General features: G+C 33.1%; 1 protein-coding gene across 2 annotated transcripts in view; it reads left to right on the forward strand.

Annotated features, from left to right (window-relative positions):
- The first annotated feature begins 5745 nt into the window (after positions 1-5745).
- Positions 5746-21490, forward strand: part of LOC149769602 (uncharacterized) — a 69324-nt gene continuing 53579 nt past the window's right edge. The window contains exons 1-3 of one of the 2 annotated variants that reach the window (XM_089949820.1): positions 5746-5862; positions 11119-11185; positions 18500-18714. In XM_089949820.1, coding sequence (XP_089805946.1) covers positions 5770-5862; positions 11119-11185; positions 18500-18714 — 375 coding nt within the window. In that variant the 5' untranslated portion in view covers positions 5746-5769. Of the gene's footprint in view, positions 5863-11118; positions 11186-11772; positions 11793-18498; positions 18715-21490 lie in introns of those variants that run through there. The other variant, XM_089949821.1, reaches the window with a different exon arrangement.

The following is a 21490-nucleotide window of genomic DNA, read 5'->3' on the forward strand; positions in this document are numbered from 1 at the left end:
ATAAAAATTGGGAAATGTATGATGTCAAGTTCTATTCAAGCGAAAGCGTTTTGCAATGAGTTTAGCACTCTGCATGGTGAAAACACAATATTAACATTGTCGTTCACGCAATGGTTTTATATCTATGTTCACATCATTATTATCAGCATAAACAACAACATCGTCATCGTCGTCATTTTCTTCTGCTACGTATTTTCCTTTTCCTCCTTCTTCTTCTGTTACAACAACTGAATAGACACAACGCAACAGCGATGAAAGTACTTACTAATACTACCGTTATTACACCTTCCACAAGATCTACTTCTAAAATAGCTGCTATTGCACTTATCACTACTACTACTATTACTACTACTGCTGCCACAATAAGACAGAAATAACATAATCGTGAACATTAAATGTATACTCTACATAATTATATATAGAACACAACTGAATTGGAAAACCTGTAATTCTTTGGTTCTTTAATAAATGAATAGAAGAAAATAAATATTATTTCACCAAAAACAAAGACTAATAAATTATAAGGGTGTTTAATGTTACTGGAAACACAATACAAATGAACAAAAATAAATTAACATAATTCTTCTAAACTATCCGTTTGTTGACATGACACAAAACAGTGAAAAGGTCTTTAAGTCAGAGGACTTTGAAATAAAATAAATTCACATCATGTAAGTACAGGATTAATTTGAGAAATAAATTTCATATCAATTTTAATAACTCAATAAAAATATAAAAGCTAAGGGTTCAAGAAAATTGGAATTATATAATTATGCATGGCTTAAATAAAACAAACATTAATACATTATATTCAAATATATAATCCTTATAAGAAACTCTGGAACTTATACATGCAGTAGAATTCAGAATTCCAAAGTTTCATTCTTACAAATTTGTAGAACATAAAAGACCTGCTCATTGACGTCACGCACTAGCCAGTGTTATAAATGGGGTGTGCCTTATGCAGTGGTCCGTTCCAACAAGGCTCTGGCATAATACTACGATGAAAATACAGAATTAGTGAGGTACAATTAACGTATAATTGATTGTCATTTGCCGAGAACTACAATTAAGTTAGATGAATAAAGTGTTCAATAAAACAACATTAAAGCAATTTAATGGAATAACGTTATAAGTTGAACAGCGGTAAACTGAGTGACTTTATAGTGTGGGACCACTGTAAGTCCAAACTTCGATTTCTGTTGGATTGACAAAGCGATTTTTACAACTTAATTTACGTCCAGTCGTCTTTTCTGGTTGACTAACAAATGTATTCTTACACCTTTTATGACTCTCTGGTCTTAAACTAAGTAATAGAAAATAGCGAAAACCAGCAAGTTTTGTACAACTTAGCAAACAAGTTATTTACCTAGACTACGAAGTAAATGTAAAAAGAACTTTCGGTATTGCGAAGTAAATTGCAAATAATCCTACAACTTCTAACATAAGTCTTAATGATTTAAGTTCTGAATAAAGCTTAGTGGTATTCCCAAAAAAATCCAAGGATGGAACTGTTGATATGCCTCTGATGGCCTGTATTGTTGTGATGTCAAAGCAGTATTTTGTTGAGTCAGAATCATACAATCCAAGAATATATCCTTATTTGACTTTCACTATAAATCCAAGTTTCTACTTCCAAGATTGTTATATCTGAGTACTTTTTATTTCCAGGGAATAATCGCTTGAGTTAAATAAATTTAGTAAATAAATTCCAACCCAAATTAAATTTTAGACACAAAAATAACACTTAATTTTGCTCATATCATGAAAGAATAATTTCTAGATAAACATGATTTATATGGTTCTCTACCTGACCTCATGGAAAACTATTACCTTCTACCTGACCTCATGGAAAACTATTACCTTCTGCCTGACCTCATGGAAAACTATTACCTTCTACCTAACCTCATGGAAAACTATCACCTAATGGAAAATTTCAAGCGTTGAATGGTCTCCGATATATCTCTCATGACTTTCTTGATCACCTTGGCGTGTTTGGCTATCTTGACCAGAGGACCATGCTGTGCTTCTGCTCATATCATCTTTGTCAATGGTTGCTCGGTTTCGCGTGCGATTTGACCAGCGGTGCAAACGTTTATTCAGTGCCAGTTGTAAAGTCTTCCCTTGTGGCCTGTCCAGGCTGAAATAAATAATTTGACATGTTCTCAGGCGCTAATGTAATTGTGAAGAGTTTCCAATGGATCCTGTGCAGTTTTCGGACGTAGGTCAGCAACTCAGCTATCATATCGATGGCAGGTTTAGTTATCGTATATGTTTATTACGATAGTTGATTCGCTTCACAAATTAGTGTCCAAACCCGTTCGACACATATGTGGTCCACCACTCAAGTCGATCGAGAAGAAACCAAACGGGTCCCGGTTGATCTCCGCAAACAAAATTCGAAACTCTTGTTACGAAGTATCGTCTGCACACCAGGAAAATAAATTAGTTGTAGACTCAACTACGTATTTTCGATGCAAGCACTTCTATGACGTCATAACAAGGCAGGTCGTTCGCAGATGGCGCTATATCGTGCAGCCTATCCCACGTTAGCCATCGCAAGATCAGATCCGCCTGTAGTAGGATCTTTCCGGATCAGCGTGATTCGGCAGAAATCGTAAGCAATACACGAGGCGCTATGGCTACGCAGCCATCCGCCTTAGACTTGGCCGAGGGTGTAATCATTCAGTTTCACATTTAACCATTTAAGCTCTAAGCGCAACAAAAGATCATACTTTTAGTCAACGATTTACAGAAAGGAATTAGAAAAAACACCACCTTTAATACGACCTATGGAGAGGCAAATTACTACTCCTCTCTGGACAAAGTGAATGAGCCTATTTATAGCTGTCAGGAAAATATCATTACAAATGACATTGGACCAATGAACGACCACAACGTCTAAGAAAAGAAACCTCAGAGAGAGGAGAAAGAAGTCCCAGAACCAAATGTTACGATCATATCACCATCAAGAAAAAAAACATCGGTCTTCAGAGTGTTCTAAAGAAGTGAAAGAGAAAACGAAGGAGTTGTCAGCATATATGTATATATGATAAAAGTGTGATCTTTTGTTGCGCTTAGTTCTTAACTGGTTAAATGTGAAACTGAATAATTACATCATCGGCCAAGTCTAAGGCGGATGGCTGCGTTACCATAGCGCCTCGTGCATGGCTTACGATTTCTGCCGAATCGCGCTGATCCGGAAAGATCCAACTACTGCCGAATCTGATCTTGCGATGGCTAACGTGGGATAGGCTGCACACATAGCGCCATCTGCGAACGATCTGCCTTGTTATGACGTCACAGAAGCGCTTGCATCGAAAATACGTAGTTGAGTCTACAACTAATTTTTTCCTGGTGTGCAGACGATACTTCGTAGCACGAGTTTCGAACTTTGTTTGCGGAGGTCAACCGGGACCCGTTTGGTTTCTTCTCGATCGACTTGAGTGGTGGACCACATATGTATCAAACGGGTTTGGACACTAATTTGTGAAGCGAATATGTATGTATGTATGTATGTATGTATGTATGGATGTATGTGTGTGTGTGCGTGCGTGCGTCCGTGCGTATGTATGTATGTATGTATGTATGTATGTATGTATGTATGTGTTAGTAGGTGGTGGACAGTTAATATGTGTGTTTTGGTCAGTAAGTATGGGTGCTGGTCCGTAGGCCTTGGATGCTGATCAGTAAATATGGTTACTGGTCAGTCAGACTCGGTGTTGTTAGAAAGTTTAGTGTTGGTCAATTTATGTAGGCGTTGATCAATCATAAGGAGTGTCAGGTTATACGCGTGGGTGTTGATCAGTTGTGTGGGCGATAATCCGTCAGAGGCCGTGTGGGTTAGTAGGTGTGGGTGATGCTCTGTCAATCTGTGGTGCTGGTCAGTCAGAAATCGTGTTGGTTAGTGTGCGTGGTGGTGGTCAGTGTGTGGTGATGATCAGTCCGACGGTGTGTTGGTCAGTCCGCTATATATTAACACTAAATTTTAGCTTATGGTATCACGGTACCAATTGTTTTTCCATATACCTCAATGCTAATGTTTTGTGAAATAAATATACTTTCTGTCCTACTTTGGCATGCATGTCACACGCTGTCATATAGAACAATGCTAGATTGTCAATTTGACAATGACATAACCAGGTACTCCATTGCATTTAAGAGAGATAACTCTACTGGAACTAGACAGGAGTAAGAGTTATCTAGTCACAACAAGCACATTTTCAGTCATGTGTACCATATTTTAAAAAAATCATAAAAAATACAAAATATGATCTAGATAGAAATTAACACAAACTCACATGTTGCCAAGAGGCTCAACTTTTTTTAAGCCAAACAGAAAGTACAAGTCTTACATAATGCACCAATCACAGCTAGTTTTGTTCTTTAATTCTGAATACAATGTTCCATACACCTTAAGCTCCGCCCACCTGGACTTGCGCAATTGGTACCGTTATACCTTATTGATATAAACTTTTCAAACATAGAGTCATAATTTCAAACTCTTCTTTTCCCCATAGTGTTACTTTAAAACAATGCACGGGGACGTAATGTTAAACTCCCCTTTTCCCCATAGTGTCTTATTTTTAAAATGTCATAGGTTGTTTAATTCCCAGTGTTCCCCAATGGCCATTTTAAAACTATTACAGGGACTTAATGTTAATTTCAGATTCTCCCCGCGAGTGTCATTTTTGTCACCATACTGCCACACAATCTGAGCCTTAGGGAGCGATCACAGGCCCTGGGGTAAGAAACACTCGGGCCTCTCCTAGATCTTGATCAAACAAAATTTTTCTTTTATAAAATTAAAGAGTGTTGTTCGGTCCTGTCCCCACCTCACCCTGTTGGCCCTGCACACAATGCTACAACAATGATATTATTATAGAAAAGCCGATCGATTGCATGGTGGGTTCACATGAACTTTTCTTCCTTTTTGTTGTTTCCTTCATGACTTATATATTTTCCAAATATAAGCAAGATACAGACGGCTCGACAAAATATATTAGACTGACATGCAACTTGTAGATACAACAAAACGAAAATGAAACACTCTGTGAAGAAAAATATTTTGAGGATTTTATTTTTGTCTAATATTCAAAATATAGTGTTCTGTAAAATAAAATATATATCATCGTGTATTTATAAAGATAAAAATGTATTTAAAAATGAAAAATGTATTTAAAAGGATACAAAATGTATTTAAAAAGATACAAAATGAGTTTATTCAGAAAAAAAATGTTTAAAAAGATATATGATACAATATATTAGATGTAGGTAATTAGGTTTCAATCAATATTAATTAGGTCTATGATGATTTTTCGAAGATATAACTATTTACATTTATTCAACAAGTTGTTACATTTATTTCCTTTGATTCACTGATGACAAATATTTTAATACATGGTTGTAGAAAGTCAAAACTCACCATTTGGTTTTATGCTTTATATTTATGTATTTATTTATTTATTTATTTATTTAAAGTATTCCGTTACTCTCTTTTTGATTTTTCATTTAAATGTATCTCTTAAAAAATGTATTAATTTGAGGTTGTTTGCTTGTTTTTTTAGTTTGTGTCTGCTATTAGGAGGGGATAGTTGCTGTTTTTTTATGAGGAAAATACAAAATCGTTATGTCCTAACTGAACTGCACGAAAATATTTGAATGCACAGTATCTTCGTATATTTCCGGAACTCTGTTACATCAAAACCAAACAACAATCCTTCGACTTAAGTTATAGGAATAGTGTTAACGTTATCACATGATCCAAACATGGCGGACGACAATTATAGTTTCAGAACATTTACTTTCATTAGTATTTTCATCTGCTTCTGCAGTGGTTTTGGAAGTCACCAGAAAGAGAATGTACGTGACAGGTTATTGTAGATTAGCTCGATAGGTCGTTTGCTTTTTTTCTCATAATTAATCAGCATAATAGAGTATGTAGACCAGGTGCAAGTAGCCGGCCAGAGACTCTCTGCTACAACAGTTGGTTACTATGTGTGCTCTTTATTGATATTCACCCATTATCACGGTCAGATTTGCCTCGTAATCAGGGAATTTTCCAGTTTACAAGATTAAATATTCAAGAAAGTGCTTAACTGAACAACTAGAAAGTTATGCCAGTTTCAGTCGGTTTGATGCGTGCAATTTTGCTTTGTAAACTTCCCTGTACAAAAACTTCTGAAAATTCAGATACCAGATCAGGCACTGAATTATCGATTTTCACCAATCGCTTAATTCATAATTAATCAAGGCTATGATGATTACTCTTACCATATACACTTCGTTTAAAGTGTCTGTATCGTCCCGCCCCCAGTAGTGACGTATTACCATAAACTATGTCTGCCATAATACCCCAAGACTGTCCCAAAACACCCTCAGCTATCCAGGATACATGTATTAAATTAAATAAAATCAAACAGAAAAGCCAATGATCAGTTTTATGTGACAGAATTAGTAAAATTCTACATAATAAAATTTTCAAGTAAAATCAGTAGTTTTTTCCCTTGTTAGTTATTGCCAAGGAAAGAAATCTTCTGCTCTTATATATATATATATATATATATATATATATATATATATATATATATATTTATATTTATATTTATATGTGTGTGTGATATATATATATATATATATATATATATATATATATATATATATATATATATATATATATATATATATATATATAAATATATATATATATATATATATATATATATATATATATATATATATATATATATATATGTGTGTGTGTGTGTGTGTGTGTGTGTGTGTGTGTGTGTGTGTGAAAAAGAAAAGGAGGAAAAGTAGAAGAAAACCTCACAACAATGTACATAGATAAAAAGGGCCAAGGAAAGATTGCTTCCTCATGGTGTGACTTGGATATAGATGGATTAATGAAAAAATAAGTATTCAGTTACTTTGCAGCACTATGGTATTCATTAATCCATAATGTAACATAACGTACTTATTCATTACTTAGAATCAGATGCATGAACAGTACTTTTTTGTCACTGTGCAGGACTTGGCAGTCAGCTTAGAAGCATTTCTTGGATTTTTAATTTTCAATTTTTGGGTATTTAAGATTAAATTAAATGCTCTCTGTTCAACTGAGGAAGGAATTTTTTTCAACTGTAAAACATAATCTGAGTTGTCTTAGGGTGTTTTAAAATCTTGGGGTGATTAGTTGCTCCCACATAAACTCCTAGTTCTTCAGAGTACACTTCTCTCATTTATGTCACTGACCAACACCGAGTCTAATAAACATATTTTTTTCCAAAATATTATCATTATTATTTTCTTGTGAATTGAAATAAAGATACCATAAAAAAGCTCCATTTCAGTAATTTTATTTTTTCCAATCAGTAAGTCCTCATAAAAATCATTATGAACTATTTGAATGAGGCAAATCAAATTCCCACCCAGCCAATCAGCTACTGAACACGTGATAGCAGTGTGATTCACAATGGATGTGTACATCATTGGCAATGTTTAGAATAATGTATGGCATTATAAAGATTATGTATTTTGTCCCAGATTATTTGCACTTCAAGAGAAATGAGTTATGTAGAATGCAAGACAGTATATTCACAGACTGATAGTATGCATATCCACAGTGGCAACTGATTTGTAATGAATAATGAAGCTGAATGTAATATTTTTTCTTTCAACCCAAAAACTTTATTAAGATATCATGATTTTTTCCCAACTTGATTTGTTTAGCTTCTGAGACAAAATCTCTTCCTAAACCAAAAAGTATGGTTTTCATATGAAAACCTTTAGAAATACTAAATGAGTTTTCTTTATGTTAAATAAATTTGAGTTTTCTATATACTGATGATGTTCTTCTGCGATATAATTTTGAGCATATGTATGGCAGTGATACATTCATATGTACAGTGGTGATATAGGCATATGTACAACAGTGATAGACATATGTACAGCTGTGATAGTCATATGTACAGCAGTGATACAGTCATATGTACAGTGGTGATATAGGCATATGTACAACAGTGATAGACATATGTACAGCTGTGATAGTCATATGTACAGCAGTGATACAGTCATATGTACAGTGGTGATATAGGCATATGTACAGCAGTGATACAGTCATATACAGTGGTGATATAGTCATATGTACAGCAGTGATACAGTCATATGTACAGTGGTGATATAGGCATATGTACAGCAGTGATACAGTCATGTACAGTGGTGATATAGGCATATGTACAGCAGTGATACAGTCATATGTACAATGGTGATATATGCATATGTACAGCAGTGATACAGTCATGTACAGTGGTGATATAGGCATATGTACAGCAGTAATATAGTAGTATGTATGATACAGAATAGCAGTAATACAGGCAGAAATTATTTCCTCTAAAGTGCAGAAAAAACAATTTAAGTCATGCATGAACTTTCCAACATGGGGTCATCTGGTTGAAAACAAGCCAAGAGGATAATGAGGACGTGTATCATTGTCAGGACTCAGAAACCCAAGCTGCTGAATCATCAAAATACATTTGAAATTCTCAGATAATGCACGTTTTCTCAATGTAATGCATCTATGTGATGCACCTCATTTTTCCATACAATGCTTTCCTTTTTATATTGTCAGTCATGACATCTGCAGAATACATTAGGTAAACAGGGAGAAAGCTAATGTGACTAACTAACAGTTAATCCTTCTGTTTTTTGATGACTTCAGGGAAATGGGTGTTCTTTTGAATGTGTATGTATGCACATAAACAATACCCTTTGTTTTTAAAAGTGTTTAAATTACGCCTATATAAATCATGAAAGTACTGAAAGCTTTCTCAGAGTTTGCATTGGATTATACCATCAAATCATTAATAATAATAATAATAATAATAATAACAATAATAATAATAATAATAATAATAATTGCAACATCAACTGACACTTTTTAATAGAATGCAGAAAAATTCTTTGACTCATAAAAAGTAGTCAGCAAATTTGGTTTTCATTATTTAGGAAACATACTTGCAATGAAAATGATACTAATGATAATGAAAGGCAGAACTGAAGATTAAAGTGAGAGCAAGAGTAAAGACAACAAAGAGAACTCAAACTCAGAATGTATATTTAATGTTGACTCCATCTCGAGTATGGTGAAGGACACTGATAAAAATGGCAGAAGAACTACAAACATGAGAATTTAGAGACCTGTTTGTGAGAAACAGTTCTCCTGGTTAAAAAAATGGAATCAAATGGTACAGTAAAAGAAATTTTAATGATGTAACTCAGCTGGAAAGCAAAATCCTTTCACTTGTAATGAAAGTTCTAACTTGCGGCTACAAGACTTTAGCCATCACCAATTTAACCCTGATCATTTAATTGTTCTTGAGATTTGCCATGCTGTGCAAGAAAGATGTACAATCCTATATGCAGTTGAGAAAATGCTTGACATTAGAGTGAAAAATGATGACTGCAGTGCAACGCAATCACATACAATGAAATCAAATAAATTAATCAGAATAATGGTACATCATCCTATACTTGAAGACTTTGATAACATTAATGCCATACATGCATTTGTTAAGTCAAAGAACAGGAAACAAAATTAATTAAGAAACTAACTCATTTGACAAAAACTTGTCTGCTTATGGTAGAGTGTAGTATTAAATTGATTTTGACAGTTACTGAAAAACAGTTTCTGGTTAATGTGATCTTATGAAACTGAGGTTTGAAATAAAATGATACATGCTTTTACATTTTCCTTTCTATTCTTTCAAAGTGACTTACTCATGGGTTAATGTTGGTGAATCACAGAAATAGACTGGGACTCTGTAACGCTATTAATATATATATATATATATATATATATATATATATATATATATATATATATTTCTGCTCGTTTCATGTCAGTTTTCCAAGCTGTCTTTTATCTGACATATTTCATCATAAGTCACAGCAGTTATGGAATTTTATTTCAATTTCCCAACTTGTCTTTGCACAGTTAAAATTGACTCATTGACAGCATATATATATATATCACATCTGGATTCAGCTTTCTCAGAAGCAACAGGCTTGAGACAAATATAAAAAGTGTCAACTCAGTCAACTCAATGAGTCACCTTTGTTCAATGATTTATGATATGTTCAGTTATGATTTTTTGATGCAGCAGAGATGTGAGTTGATTCCAGGTCTCAACTATTTTGTGTGTTTTTTGCTACTCATTCTACAGAACAGATGACACTAATGTGCTATCATTCTTTTTGTTGTTTAATAAAACTTATAAGAATGACATGCAGTCTGTAAGCCCTAATGTGCCATTTTGTTTGCACACATAAATTCTAATTAGCCCTAGTGTGCCATTGTGTTTGCACACATAAATTATAAAAAGCCCTAATGTGCCATTTTGTTTGCACACAAATTATAAATAGCACTGATGTGCCATATTGTTTTCACACAAAAATTATAAATAGCCTTAATGTGCCATTTTGTTTGCACACATAAATTATAATTAGCCCTAGTGTGCCATTGTGTTTGCACACTTAAATTATAAAAAAACCTAATGTGCCATTTGTTTGCACAAAAAAATTATAAATAGCCCTAATGTGCCATTTTGTTTGCACTCATAAATTATAAATAGAAAATATTCTTATAGACTGATATGTCATTAAAATTTACATTTGTATACGTTTGACCCCATTCTCTGGCTACCTCCATTCCGTCATTCAGTCATTATTGGTTGAATCATTTACCAGGTTTGGTATGCAAGACAATTCTGTTCAATGATGGGATGAGAAGGCATAGCAAAAGATGGACAGACAGTATATCACATAATATGCAGTGCTTTATTTTAGAAAAACATGGGGATAATAACTTTTGGCATTAAATAAATCTGGATAACCTAATCATTATCCACACAAAACTTGTCTTATAAATCTTAATCAGTAAAAGTTTATCTCATTTTTATTCTTATAAATTCACATGACTATATCAGAATCTAAGTTCGGATGAAAAGGTTTTAACAAATCGTGTTAGTTTGTTTCTCATCGATTATATTTGAATAATATTTTGTTGTATTTTGGTGGGGTTTGTAAAGCTCTATTCTTAAGCTGCTATTTTCTTTTCAGGTTGTTCATATGGGAATGGATGATGTAGATATAGATGAGGTACACATCATCTTTATGAACCACCTTGGTAGGTAACCAATATAATCCACATCATTTTTATGAACCACCTTCATAGGTAATTCATTTTTTGGTAGGTAAGGAAATCAACAGAATACACATCATCACTATGAACCACCTTGGTAGGTAAATCAACAGAATACACATCATCTTTATGAACCACCTTGGTAGGTAAATCAACAGAATACACATCATCTTTATGAACTACCTTGATAGGTAATTCATTTTTTGGTAGGTAAGAAAATCAACAGAATACACATCATCACTATGAACCACCTTGGTAGGTAAATCAACAGAATACACATCATCTTTATGAACCACCTTGGTAGGTAAATCAACAGAATACACATCATCTTTATGAACCACCTTGGTAGGTAAATCAACAGAATACACATCATCTTTATGAACTACCTTGATAGGTAATTCATTTTTTGGTAGGTAAGAAAATCAACAGAATACACATCATCACTATGAACCACCTTGGTAGGTAAATCAACAGAATACACATCATCTTTATGAACCACCTTGGTAGGTAAATCAACAGAATACACATCATCTTTATGAACCACCTTGATAGGTAAATCAACAGAATACACATCATCTTTATGAACCACCTTGATAGGTAAATCAACAGAATACACAACATCACTATGAACCACCTTGATAGGTAAATCAACAGAATACACATCATCTTTATAAACCACCTTGGTAGGTAACCAATAAAAGCCACATCATCTTTATGAACAACCTTGGTAGGTAAATCAACAGAATACAACCAGTAAAAGCCACATCATCTTTATGAACAACCTTGGTAGGTAAATCAACAGAATACACATCATCTTTATAAACCACCTTGGTAGATAAATCAACAGAATGCACATCATCACTATGAACCACATTGGTAGATGCGTGCCTTTTTGTGAAATCACCTCATATATACTGTGAGACACATTCATGGTTCCTATGAACAGAGGGAACATATTTCCATACATCCCAACCCATGGTGAGGAAAATGTAATCCAAGTAGACAAAATGAGTAATCTGAGCAGAAAAAGGGTAATCCACATATAACATAATAAGAATTCAGTGGGTATATGTATAAAATGATTTATTAACCCTCTGGTCTGTTAATTTCAATTACTGCTTCAAGTTTTCGTATATAGCAATTGTAGCTTTAAAAAGCAACAGACTCTCATGTTGCATTTCAAAACACTTTGTACCAGCTGAGACTATTAATGTTTTGCACACCATTAGAGCACTAAGTATTGGGTTATTGAGCCTGGATATGAATTCAGTTTTATTTTTGTTAACAATACTGAACAATCTCTCACAGTCAGCATTAGAATGGTAAAGAACCAATATTTCTTTCATAACCTGACAAAGAGGAGGAAATTTGTATCATCCAGTTATTGTGTCTTTTAGCTGGAAAATAAGGTGCCATTGCACATCAACTCTGTCTGCATGAAGTAAATTGTCAGGTAGAATGCCAACTTGATACTTCAGGAGTTCTCGTTCATATTTATTGGCAGCCTGTCCTGCAGCAAGGTCCATCAAATGACAGGGACAAACTGTTATGTACACTGATGGAGACATTCCAAATATAGAATGCAACTCCTTTATGAATTCCAGTCATCACTGTTGCATTATCAGCTGAAAACCTGATACAGTTCTGCCATCTTATATCATGTTAATTCAGAGCATTATCAAGCAAATTAAAAATGTTTTCTCTAGTGGAATCTACTGTTAAATCTGGTAATGAAAAAAGAACACTCTGACTTTGCCCTTTTCATTGTCAAAATCTCTTACACAAACCGAATACAACTTTTTGTCATCAATGATCATAATCACTACTCCCATCTGTGACAGTACTAAATGGCCCAATTGTTATGGCTTCTGCAATTTTAAGTAAAGTATTTTCAGCTAAGCAAAGAACAATTATTAGGTGGTTTCGCTCTTGTACATGCATATTTTCTGCAATTTTGGAATCAGGAAACATCCATTTGAACAAAAGACCAACAGTCTTCTACCTCTAAGGGTAGTCCATGTTCTATTAAGAACTCATTAAATAACACCTCTGCATTTATAACATTCATGTCCACAGTTGAGTTCTGCTGAAACAAAGAAGTTACCTTAGCATTGGAGTTAGTAAGACAAGTTAATTCAAGGTTTCTTTGTTTTCAAGTGTTGTTCCACATCAAATTTAATACCATGACCAATATTAAAATCCTTTCCACACAGCCTGCAATGGGCATGAAGCTGCCCTAGAATGGAACGCTGTATTATGTACTTCATGTATTCATCTTTAAATTGTTTTGTTCTTTTGCTAATCCATCTGTGAAATTATTTTAAAAACATATTTGCTCTAACATACACATTGATTAGAATAAATATGACTTGACTTTTAGTGCCAAATACCTACAGACTGGTTCTGTACCAATATGAATCAGAAAAAAGAATCTGAGAGAAAAGATTAAAAAATTAGGAAACTAGTCTGTTCTCTCCTAACTAAGCCATACAGCTGCTATAAATAGAATCCGAGATCAAAAGTTTGAAAGTAGAAACCGGTATGTTTCTTGGAAATAGGACTGCTGATATAAATAGAACATATTAATACTGTTAGGAAAGTACATGCAAGTCTACGGACAAGTGTACTGTTATGTCATATTTACGAAGAAGTTGTCTTTTCTGGAATATGGTCTGTGGCATTAATGGGATGTTAATAGAAATGAGAAAACAAATTATTTATTTTTTGGGGAGGGGGATATACCAAAAATGCATAATCCATATACATTTACATGTAAGGCATAATTTAGTGAAAAACAGTGTAATGATTACTCCAGAAGCATAATGGTTAGCATGTATTTATTTCTAGGCAGCTTCTTCTTGTTGCATAATTTTAAGTGATTTAAAATATTCCATACTAGTGACTTGCTACAGGACAAAAACCAAGACATTTTGAAGGATACATGGTCTTATACCTTGTTGTTATGCCTGAAAATACATTTTTGTAATTTTAGAACAAAGCAGACATAATTTAATCATTTTTAACTCTAATGGCAATACCAGAAGGGCTTTTGGAATGGCCTGTTGTCATTCACCATCTGTCTGTCTGTTAGCACATGTGTGTTATTGCTAAACTACTTGGATGATTGCCATTAATCTTTACACATTCATCCCAAGGTCTAGTTTATCTTAAATGAAAACAGGACTGCTTAGATATCAGATGTGGGTTCCACATCAGCCATCTTAAAAATTGTGTTCTCACTACACCATACAAATAGATAGTCATATCAACAGCATGTTTTCATTATGAAACTTTGCTTTATGTCTGCTTGGTCCTAAATGAAAATGGTGCCTAATATGGCCATGATGGCTGCCATCTTGAAGAATTCATTAATTGCAACTTCTCTTGAATGGAAAGTCATATTCACATGGGATGTTTGAAAGAATATGTCATATGATGTCTGCTGGACCTAAAGAAAAATGGTTCTGCTTAAATATTCAGTATCATGGCCACCACAGTTGCCATCTTGAAAATCTTGTTGATACTCCACCTCAATGGATGGTGGTATCAACATGGACTTTTCGTTAAGAGACTTCTTATGATGTCTGGTTGGCCCTAAATGAATATGGGACCAGTCTGTAATTTAGTATGCCCACCACAGCAACAATGTTGAAACTAAAAGACTTTTGATGATAGGCACATTAGTCCTGTATGAAAATAGAATTTCATTATGGCTGTCACATTGAAGGTATTGAAAAATCTTGTCATTAATTCTCCTGAATTCTTTATATCTACAGTTGTAATGAGGTACATCTAATTTTTATTATATGTATGTTGGCTTTTATTACTATATATGATAATATTGACTTGTATTGCCATATATGGTAATACTGGTTTTATTGCCGTATATGGTAATACATGTATTGGTTTTGTATTGCCATATATGATAATGGTGGCGCTCTACAGTTTCGTATTTTGCATAGGGTTAGAATTTTAAAGAAAAAGAATTTCCCTGACTTTCTCACTGGTTATACTGGCTTTTTAAGAAAGACCTTGTATATCTTAGGTATAATTCAAAGAACCTTTGATTCCCTTTATTTTGGTGTATGATTGATGGGTGTAATGTGGGTTATAGAGTATACAGCTTGGCCTTACTCCAGATGTGCACCTTTCAAAAAAGTGCTAGCTCCACTTGGTCATTTTCACTGACTGAACTTCAGAGGTAAATTTTATAAGAAAGAGCTGATAACTTTTTTTACATTTTATATATTTGGTAATTCATTCATTACACTTTCAGAAGCTGGTATTGTCTAGTCTGGCAAATTCATTTTCCCTATTTTTATAGCGGCTATGTATAGTATATTTTAGACTAATTCAGGCTGATTTTTTAGCACAAGGGAGCAGTCATTTTAGTTAGCAGTGTGCTTAAATCATGTACAATTTCCAAAAGTACAATATCCAAAGAAATATCATCCACACCAACATTCTCTCCATTGTGCATGTTTTAAATGCAAGCAACTTCACCTTACATACATCACTTTCTCAAAAGTACATAATAACTGGTGAGCGCCCCCATAAAGAGAACATAAATTAGGTATTATTATTGTATGATTTAATTTTGATTGTATGGCTGAAACATTTAAGTTGCAAGCATCAAAACAGTCCTTTTGAATAATTCTCCTGCATTTCCCCTCACAGAACAGTATTTATGAGTGTCAGAGTCTCTAACAAGTCCAGCCGCCCCCCCTGATAAAAAGAGAGCTATTTTAAAAATGCAAATTACATTTTGTAATCATAGCAACCAATGTTATGCTGCATGTCAGGAACATGAAACTATCCATAATTATTCCTGAGATATCAACAATGAATTTTACAGTTTAAAAAGGGATGGAACAGATCAGGTTCATAAAGGTCAAAGGTCAAAGTGTAAAATATTTGCCTATTGTTTAATATGGAAGAAGCGAATTAGCTTTCTCGGCATTTATTTTTTTATTTCATTGCAAATAAATGAAAAGAAACATTTTCACTATAAATTTCTTTTACTTATTGCAACAGTTTTAAATTTAAGTTGACTCTATTCCTACATTCTAAGACTTCTTATTTCCCCATAATTAAGGTCACTACTCACACAAACATGCCTCATGGCAAATTATGTAAGCAAAAGCAAAATGAGCATAATTAGCTTATTTTCATGCTTAACATCAATATGAATGTACCATTTTATTCAGAACTTCATACATAATTATATGAAACTAAAATAATTAATTGCATACATTTTTATATTTGCTTTAAGGTGGCGCTCTACAGCTTAATATTTTGCATAGGGTTAGAATTTTAAAGAAAAAGAATTTCCCCAGCTTTCCTCACTGGTGACCTTGTATATCTTAGGTATAATTCAAAGAACCTTTAATTCCCTTTATTTTGGTGTATGATTGATGGGTGTAATATGGGTTATAGAGTATACAGCTTGGCCTTACTCCGGATGTGCACCTTTCAGAAAAGTGCTAGCTCCACTTGGTCATTTTCACTTCCTGAACTTCAGAGGTAAATTGTATAAAAAAGAGCTGATAACGTTTTTTACATTTTATATATTTGATAATTCATTCATTGCACTTTTAGAAGCTGGTATTGTCTAGTCTGACAAAATTGATTTTCCCTATTTTAATAGCTGCTATGGATAATGTATTTTAGACTAATTCAGGCTGATTTTTTAGCACAAGGGAGCAGTCATTTTAGTTACCAGTGTGCTTAGATCATGTACAATTTCCAAAAGTACAATATACAAAGAAATATCATCCTCATTAGATTAATGTAGCATAGACGTATGCCAACATTCTCTCCATTGTGCATGTTTTAAATGCAAGCAACTTCACCTTACATACATCACTCTCTCAAAAGTACATAATAACTGGTGAGCACCCCCACTATTGGCTTTTATTGCCATATATGGTAATATTGGTTTTTATTGACATATATGGCAGTATTGGTTTTATTGCCATATATGGTAATATTGGCTTTGTATTGCCATATATGGTAATATTGGCTTTTATTGCCACATATGGTAATATTGGTTTTTATTGCTATATATGGTAGTATTGGTTTTTATTGCTATATATGGTAGTATTGGTTTTTATTGCTATATATGGTAGTATTGGTTTTTATTGCTATATATGGTAGTGTTGGTTTTTATTGCTATATATGGTAGTATTGGTTTTTATTGCTATATATGGTAGTATTGGTTTTTATTGCTATATATGGTAGTATTGGTTTTTATTGCTATATATGGTAATATTGGTTTTTATTGCTATATATGGTAGTATTGGTTTTTATTGCTATATATGGTAGTATTGGTTTTTATTGCTATATATGGTAATATTGGTTTTTATTGCTATATATGGTAGTGTTGGTTTTTATTGCTATATATGGTAGTATTGGTTTTTATTGCTATATATGGTAATATTGGTTTTTATTGCTATATATGGTAGTGTTGGTTTTTATTGCTATATATGGTAGTGTTGGTTTTTATTGCTATATATGGTAATATTGGTTTTTATTGCTATATATGGTAGTATTGGTTTTTATTGCTATATATGGTAGTATTGGTTTTTATTGCTATATATGGTAGTATTGGTTTTTATTGCTATATATGGTAGTGTTGGTTTTTATTGCTATATATGGTAGTATTGGTTTTTATTGCTATATATGGTAGTATTGGTTTTTATTGCTATATATGGTAGTATTGGTTTTTATTGCTATATATGGTAGTATTGGTTTTTATTGCTATATATGGTAGTGTTGGTTTTTATTGCTATATATGGTAGTATTGGTTTTTATTGCTATATATGGTAGTATTGGTTTTTATTGCTATATATGGTAGTGTTGGTTTTTATTGCTATATATGGTAGTATTGGTTTTTATTGCTATATATGGTAGTATTGGTTTTTATTGCTATATATGGTAATATTGGTTTTTATTGCTATATATGGTAGTATTGGTTTTTATTGCTATATATGGTAGTGTTGGTTTTTATTGCTATATATGGTAGTATTGGTTTTTATTGCTATATATGGTAGTATTGGTTTTTATTGCTATATATGGTAGTGTTGGTTTTTATTGCTATATATGGTAGTATTGGTTTTTATTGCTATATATGGTAGTATTGGTTTTTATTGCTATATATGGTAGTATTGGTTTTTATTGCTATATATGGTAATATTGGTTTTTATTGCTATATATGGTAATATTGGTTTTTATTGCTCAACACAGTATTGGCATTTATTGTCCTGTCTATTAATTTGATGTTAATCTTGATCAATTCAGATGTTGGTTATGATGGGATCGGCTCTGAGCTTGGATACATCAACAATATTCTGAATGTCTACTTCACCCACCATTTCCCACAAGCCCTTAATGTATCACGGCAACTGATAGAGGGAAAATATGTGGAATCCTTTATTTACACCACCCACCCCTGGCTTGTCAGTTTGTACCTGGACTGCCCTAAAAACTTTACACTAAGTGGAGTAACTCTCAAGGTGAGATCAACTATTTGATAATTCTACTTTAAGAATGAAAATATTTTAAATCTTATTTTTGTGACTGTACGTGTGTGCATGTATCTATCTCTCTAACTATATATATATATATATATATATATATATGTAATGGTAATTAATTATTACATATGAGAATTAAAATAACATCTTTACTACTGAGTTGTTTGAAACCTATTATTGATTAACAGTAATTTGCTAATGCCTGTGGACAACTTTGTACCCATGTATGGTAGAATTTAAAGGATAGATGTAAATTAAGATATATTAGACCAATTATTTTGCTGTAGCATTTTATTTAAGGATTGACTGTTTATTTGTTTTAATTTAATGAAGTATGAACCATAGAAATGCTTTGCAAACTGCATAACCGCAAGGTTGGCTTAGTTTTTTTAGTTCATACTTCGTTGAATTTTAAAAATCAAACAGTCAATCCTTATAATTAAATTCAACATGCATAAATAGTTAAAGCAACTTATAGTTTAATAACATTCTTTTATATAATGATATTTTGAATTTTATTCATAATACAGAACAGTGAATATTCATGATAGATGCATGTCTACAGCCAGTCAGAGAAAATCATTGTTTTTTTAAAGCCATGCCTCTTTCTTAGTTGAAGAGGAGGCCATCACTTCAGTTAAAACATCAATACTTGCATGATAGAAATCATCATCTACCATCATGTCTTTGACATGAAGATGTTTAATAATTCATTTAAAGCATTAGCAAGGATATCTCATTTAGTTGAAAAAAGGTCAAAGGTCAAGTATTTGGGTCATAATTAAAATCTTATGTAAGAAGTCAGAGTTTGACAAAAGAAAATTTAATTATATCAACATAAATATGAGATAAAGTTGGAAGTGCTTGATTTAAGGGTCGAAATTATACTGTAGCTAGAAGTCTTACGGGTTATAGACCAGATGAGCTTGAGGGATAGGCTGTTGTCAGTCACCCATCTTTACAAATTTGTTACCACTTCTCCTCCTAAACTACCTTGAGGATTGCCATCAACTTTACACATGTATTCATCCGAAGGTCTAGATGGTTCTAACTGAAAATCATGCTGCTAAGACATCGAATATGACCACCACACTTGTCCTCTTGAAAATGTTGCTATCGCTGCTTCTCATAAATCGATGTCCATATCTGCATGGTTTTTCACTATACGGCTTATTTTGATATCTAGCTGGTCCTAAATGAAAATGGTGTTGATCTGATTTACAATATGGCTTCCATGGAAGTCATCTTGAGAATATTGTTTCAGTTCTTTCTCATGAATGAGAGTTATATTGACATGTGAGATACACTAGAAGACTTCTTACCATATATGTTGGGACACCATATTTGTTGGGACACCATAAATTAACTTCTAAAGTAATTTTTTGTTTACTGTACTGTATGTTCTGGGACACATCATTTTTTTTAGTTTTAAATTGTGGGACATCATTTAAATCATTCAAAAATTACATGTTGGAAAATGCATTCCAGCTTAAGTTTTATTTTTAAAATAATGTACAACTGTATACTAGAGATAAAACTCTAATCCACTGCAACATCATCTCATCTGCCCAACCCTTCTCCTGCACACATATGATCCATCCTGTCTGTGCATGAATACATACTGTGAAAAACTATCATTGGAGGCAACAAAATCTCCTGAAGTAGAAACTGCAAGGACTAAAGTCGGGGGGTGGGGTGATGTTGTTTTAAATCTGCACCAGTTGTGCTAATTCTCATACTTTTAACCCACATCTTTTTGACATTTCATCCAGGAATAAGATCAAAGTACACTGGAATTTCATCTTTGTTAATGATCATATTGCTGGTGAAATCATCTTCTCTTGTGGCCTTCACGAATTCATCAAATGATTTTATTTTCTCCATTTCTTCTGGGCAATGCTGGATCATCAGTGTCCATGCATGAAGCGTTATGATAAATACTTTAGCAATTCTTGCATTGTTTCATTTTAGTTTCAAAATTCCTTGAATGCCAGTAAATGGAAACAAAGTTCGCTTCCTTCTGTCGGCCGACTTTGTATAGATTTTTTAAAAAATCAACAGAAAAAAAATCTGCACACTTAAAAGAATCTAAACTCAGCTTCCAAGGTTGGCATGCTTTGTAATAAAATAACCTATGTATTTGATATCCTGTCAAACAATGAATTTATTGCTCACTGCCAGTTGTGTTTAATCACCACCTGGCTTCTATGTGCTTGGCATCTGTAGTTATAATAATTAAAAACTGACATTGATGTCTGTGGGTAAATAGTATACGCAGCAATAACTTGCTTTATTTACACTTTTTGTGATTCATACTAATGGAAAAAATTGTCATTTGCATTTACAGTGAATGTATTTTCAAATAATGAATTTTATTTGCAAGATACTGTCATATAATTAACCTGGATATAGTAAAATCTTGGTTATTTTGCACCTAACACCTGTCGTGCATTAATAGCAGATGCCTTCAAACAATATTTCCCTCTCTTGCAATTTTGCTGGATCTGGTTTTCTGTTGGATAACATATTCAAACCTTTGAGTACAACCAAACACAACTTGTTTGTCTATGTTCTAGTCAATGAACAATGTGTCTTGTGTTATCTGACATTATCGATACATGCTACAGTACGGATGCCTATGCTATATATATCGAGTTCATAGATAAATATTTTTCTCTAATGCTCATGATGAAAAAAGAGGGATAAATGATAATAATAGAAGATTAGTTTCTTTCATTTTATAAACAATTAATCG

This window comes from Sinohyriopsis cumingii, unplaced genomic scaffold (assembly GCF_028554795.1).
Source record: "Sinohyriopsis cumingii isolate HCF-2022 unplaced genomic scaffold, ASM2855479v2 utg003553l, whole genome shotgun sequence".
Lineage (NCBI taxonomy): Eukaryota > Metazoa > Mollusca > Bivalvia > Unionida > Unionidae > Sinohyriopsis > Sinohyriopsis cumingii.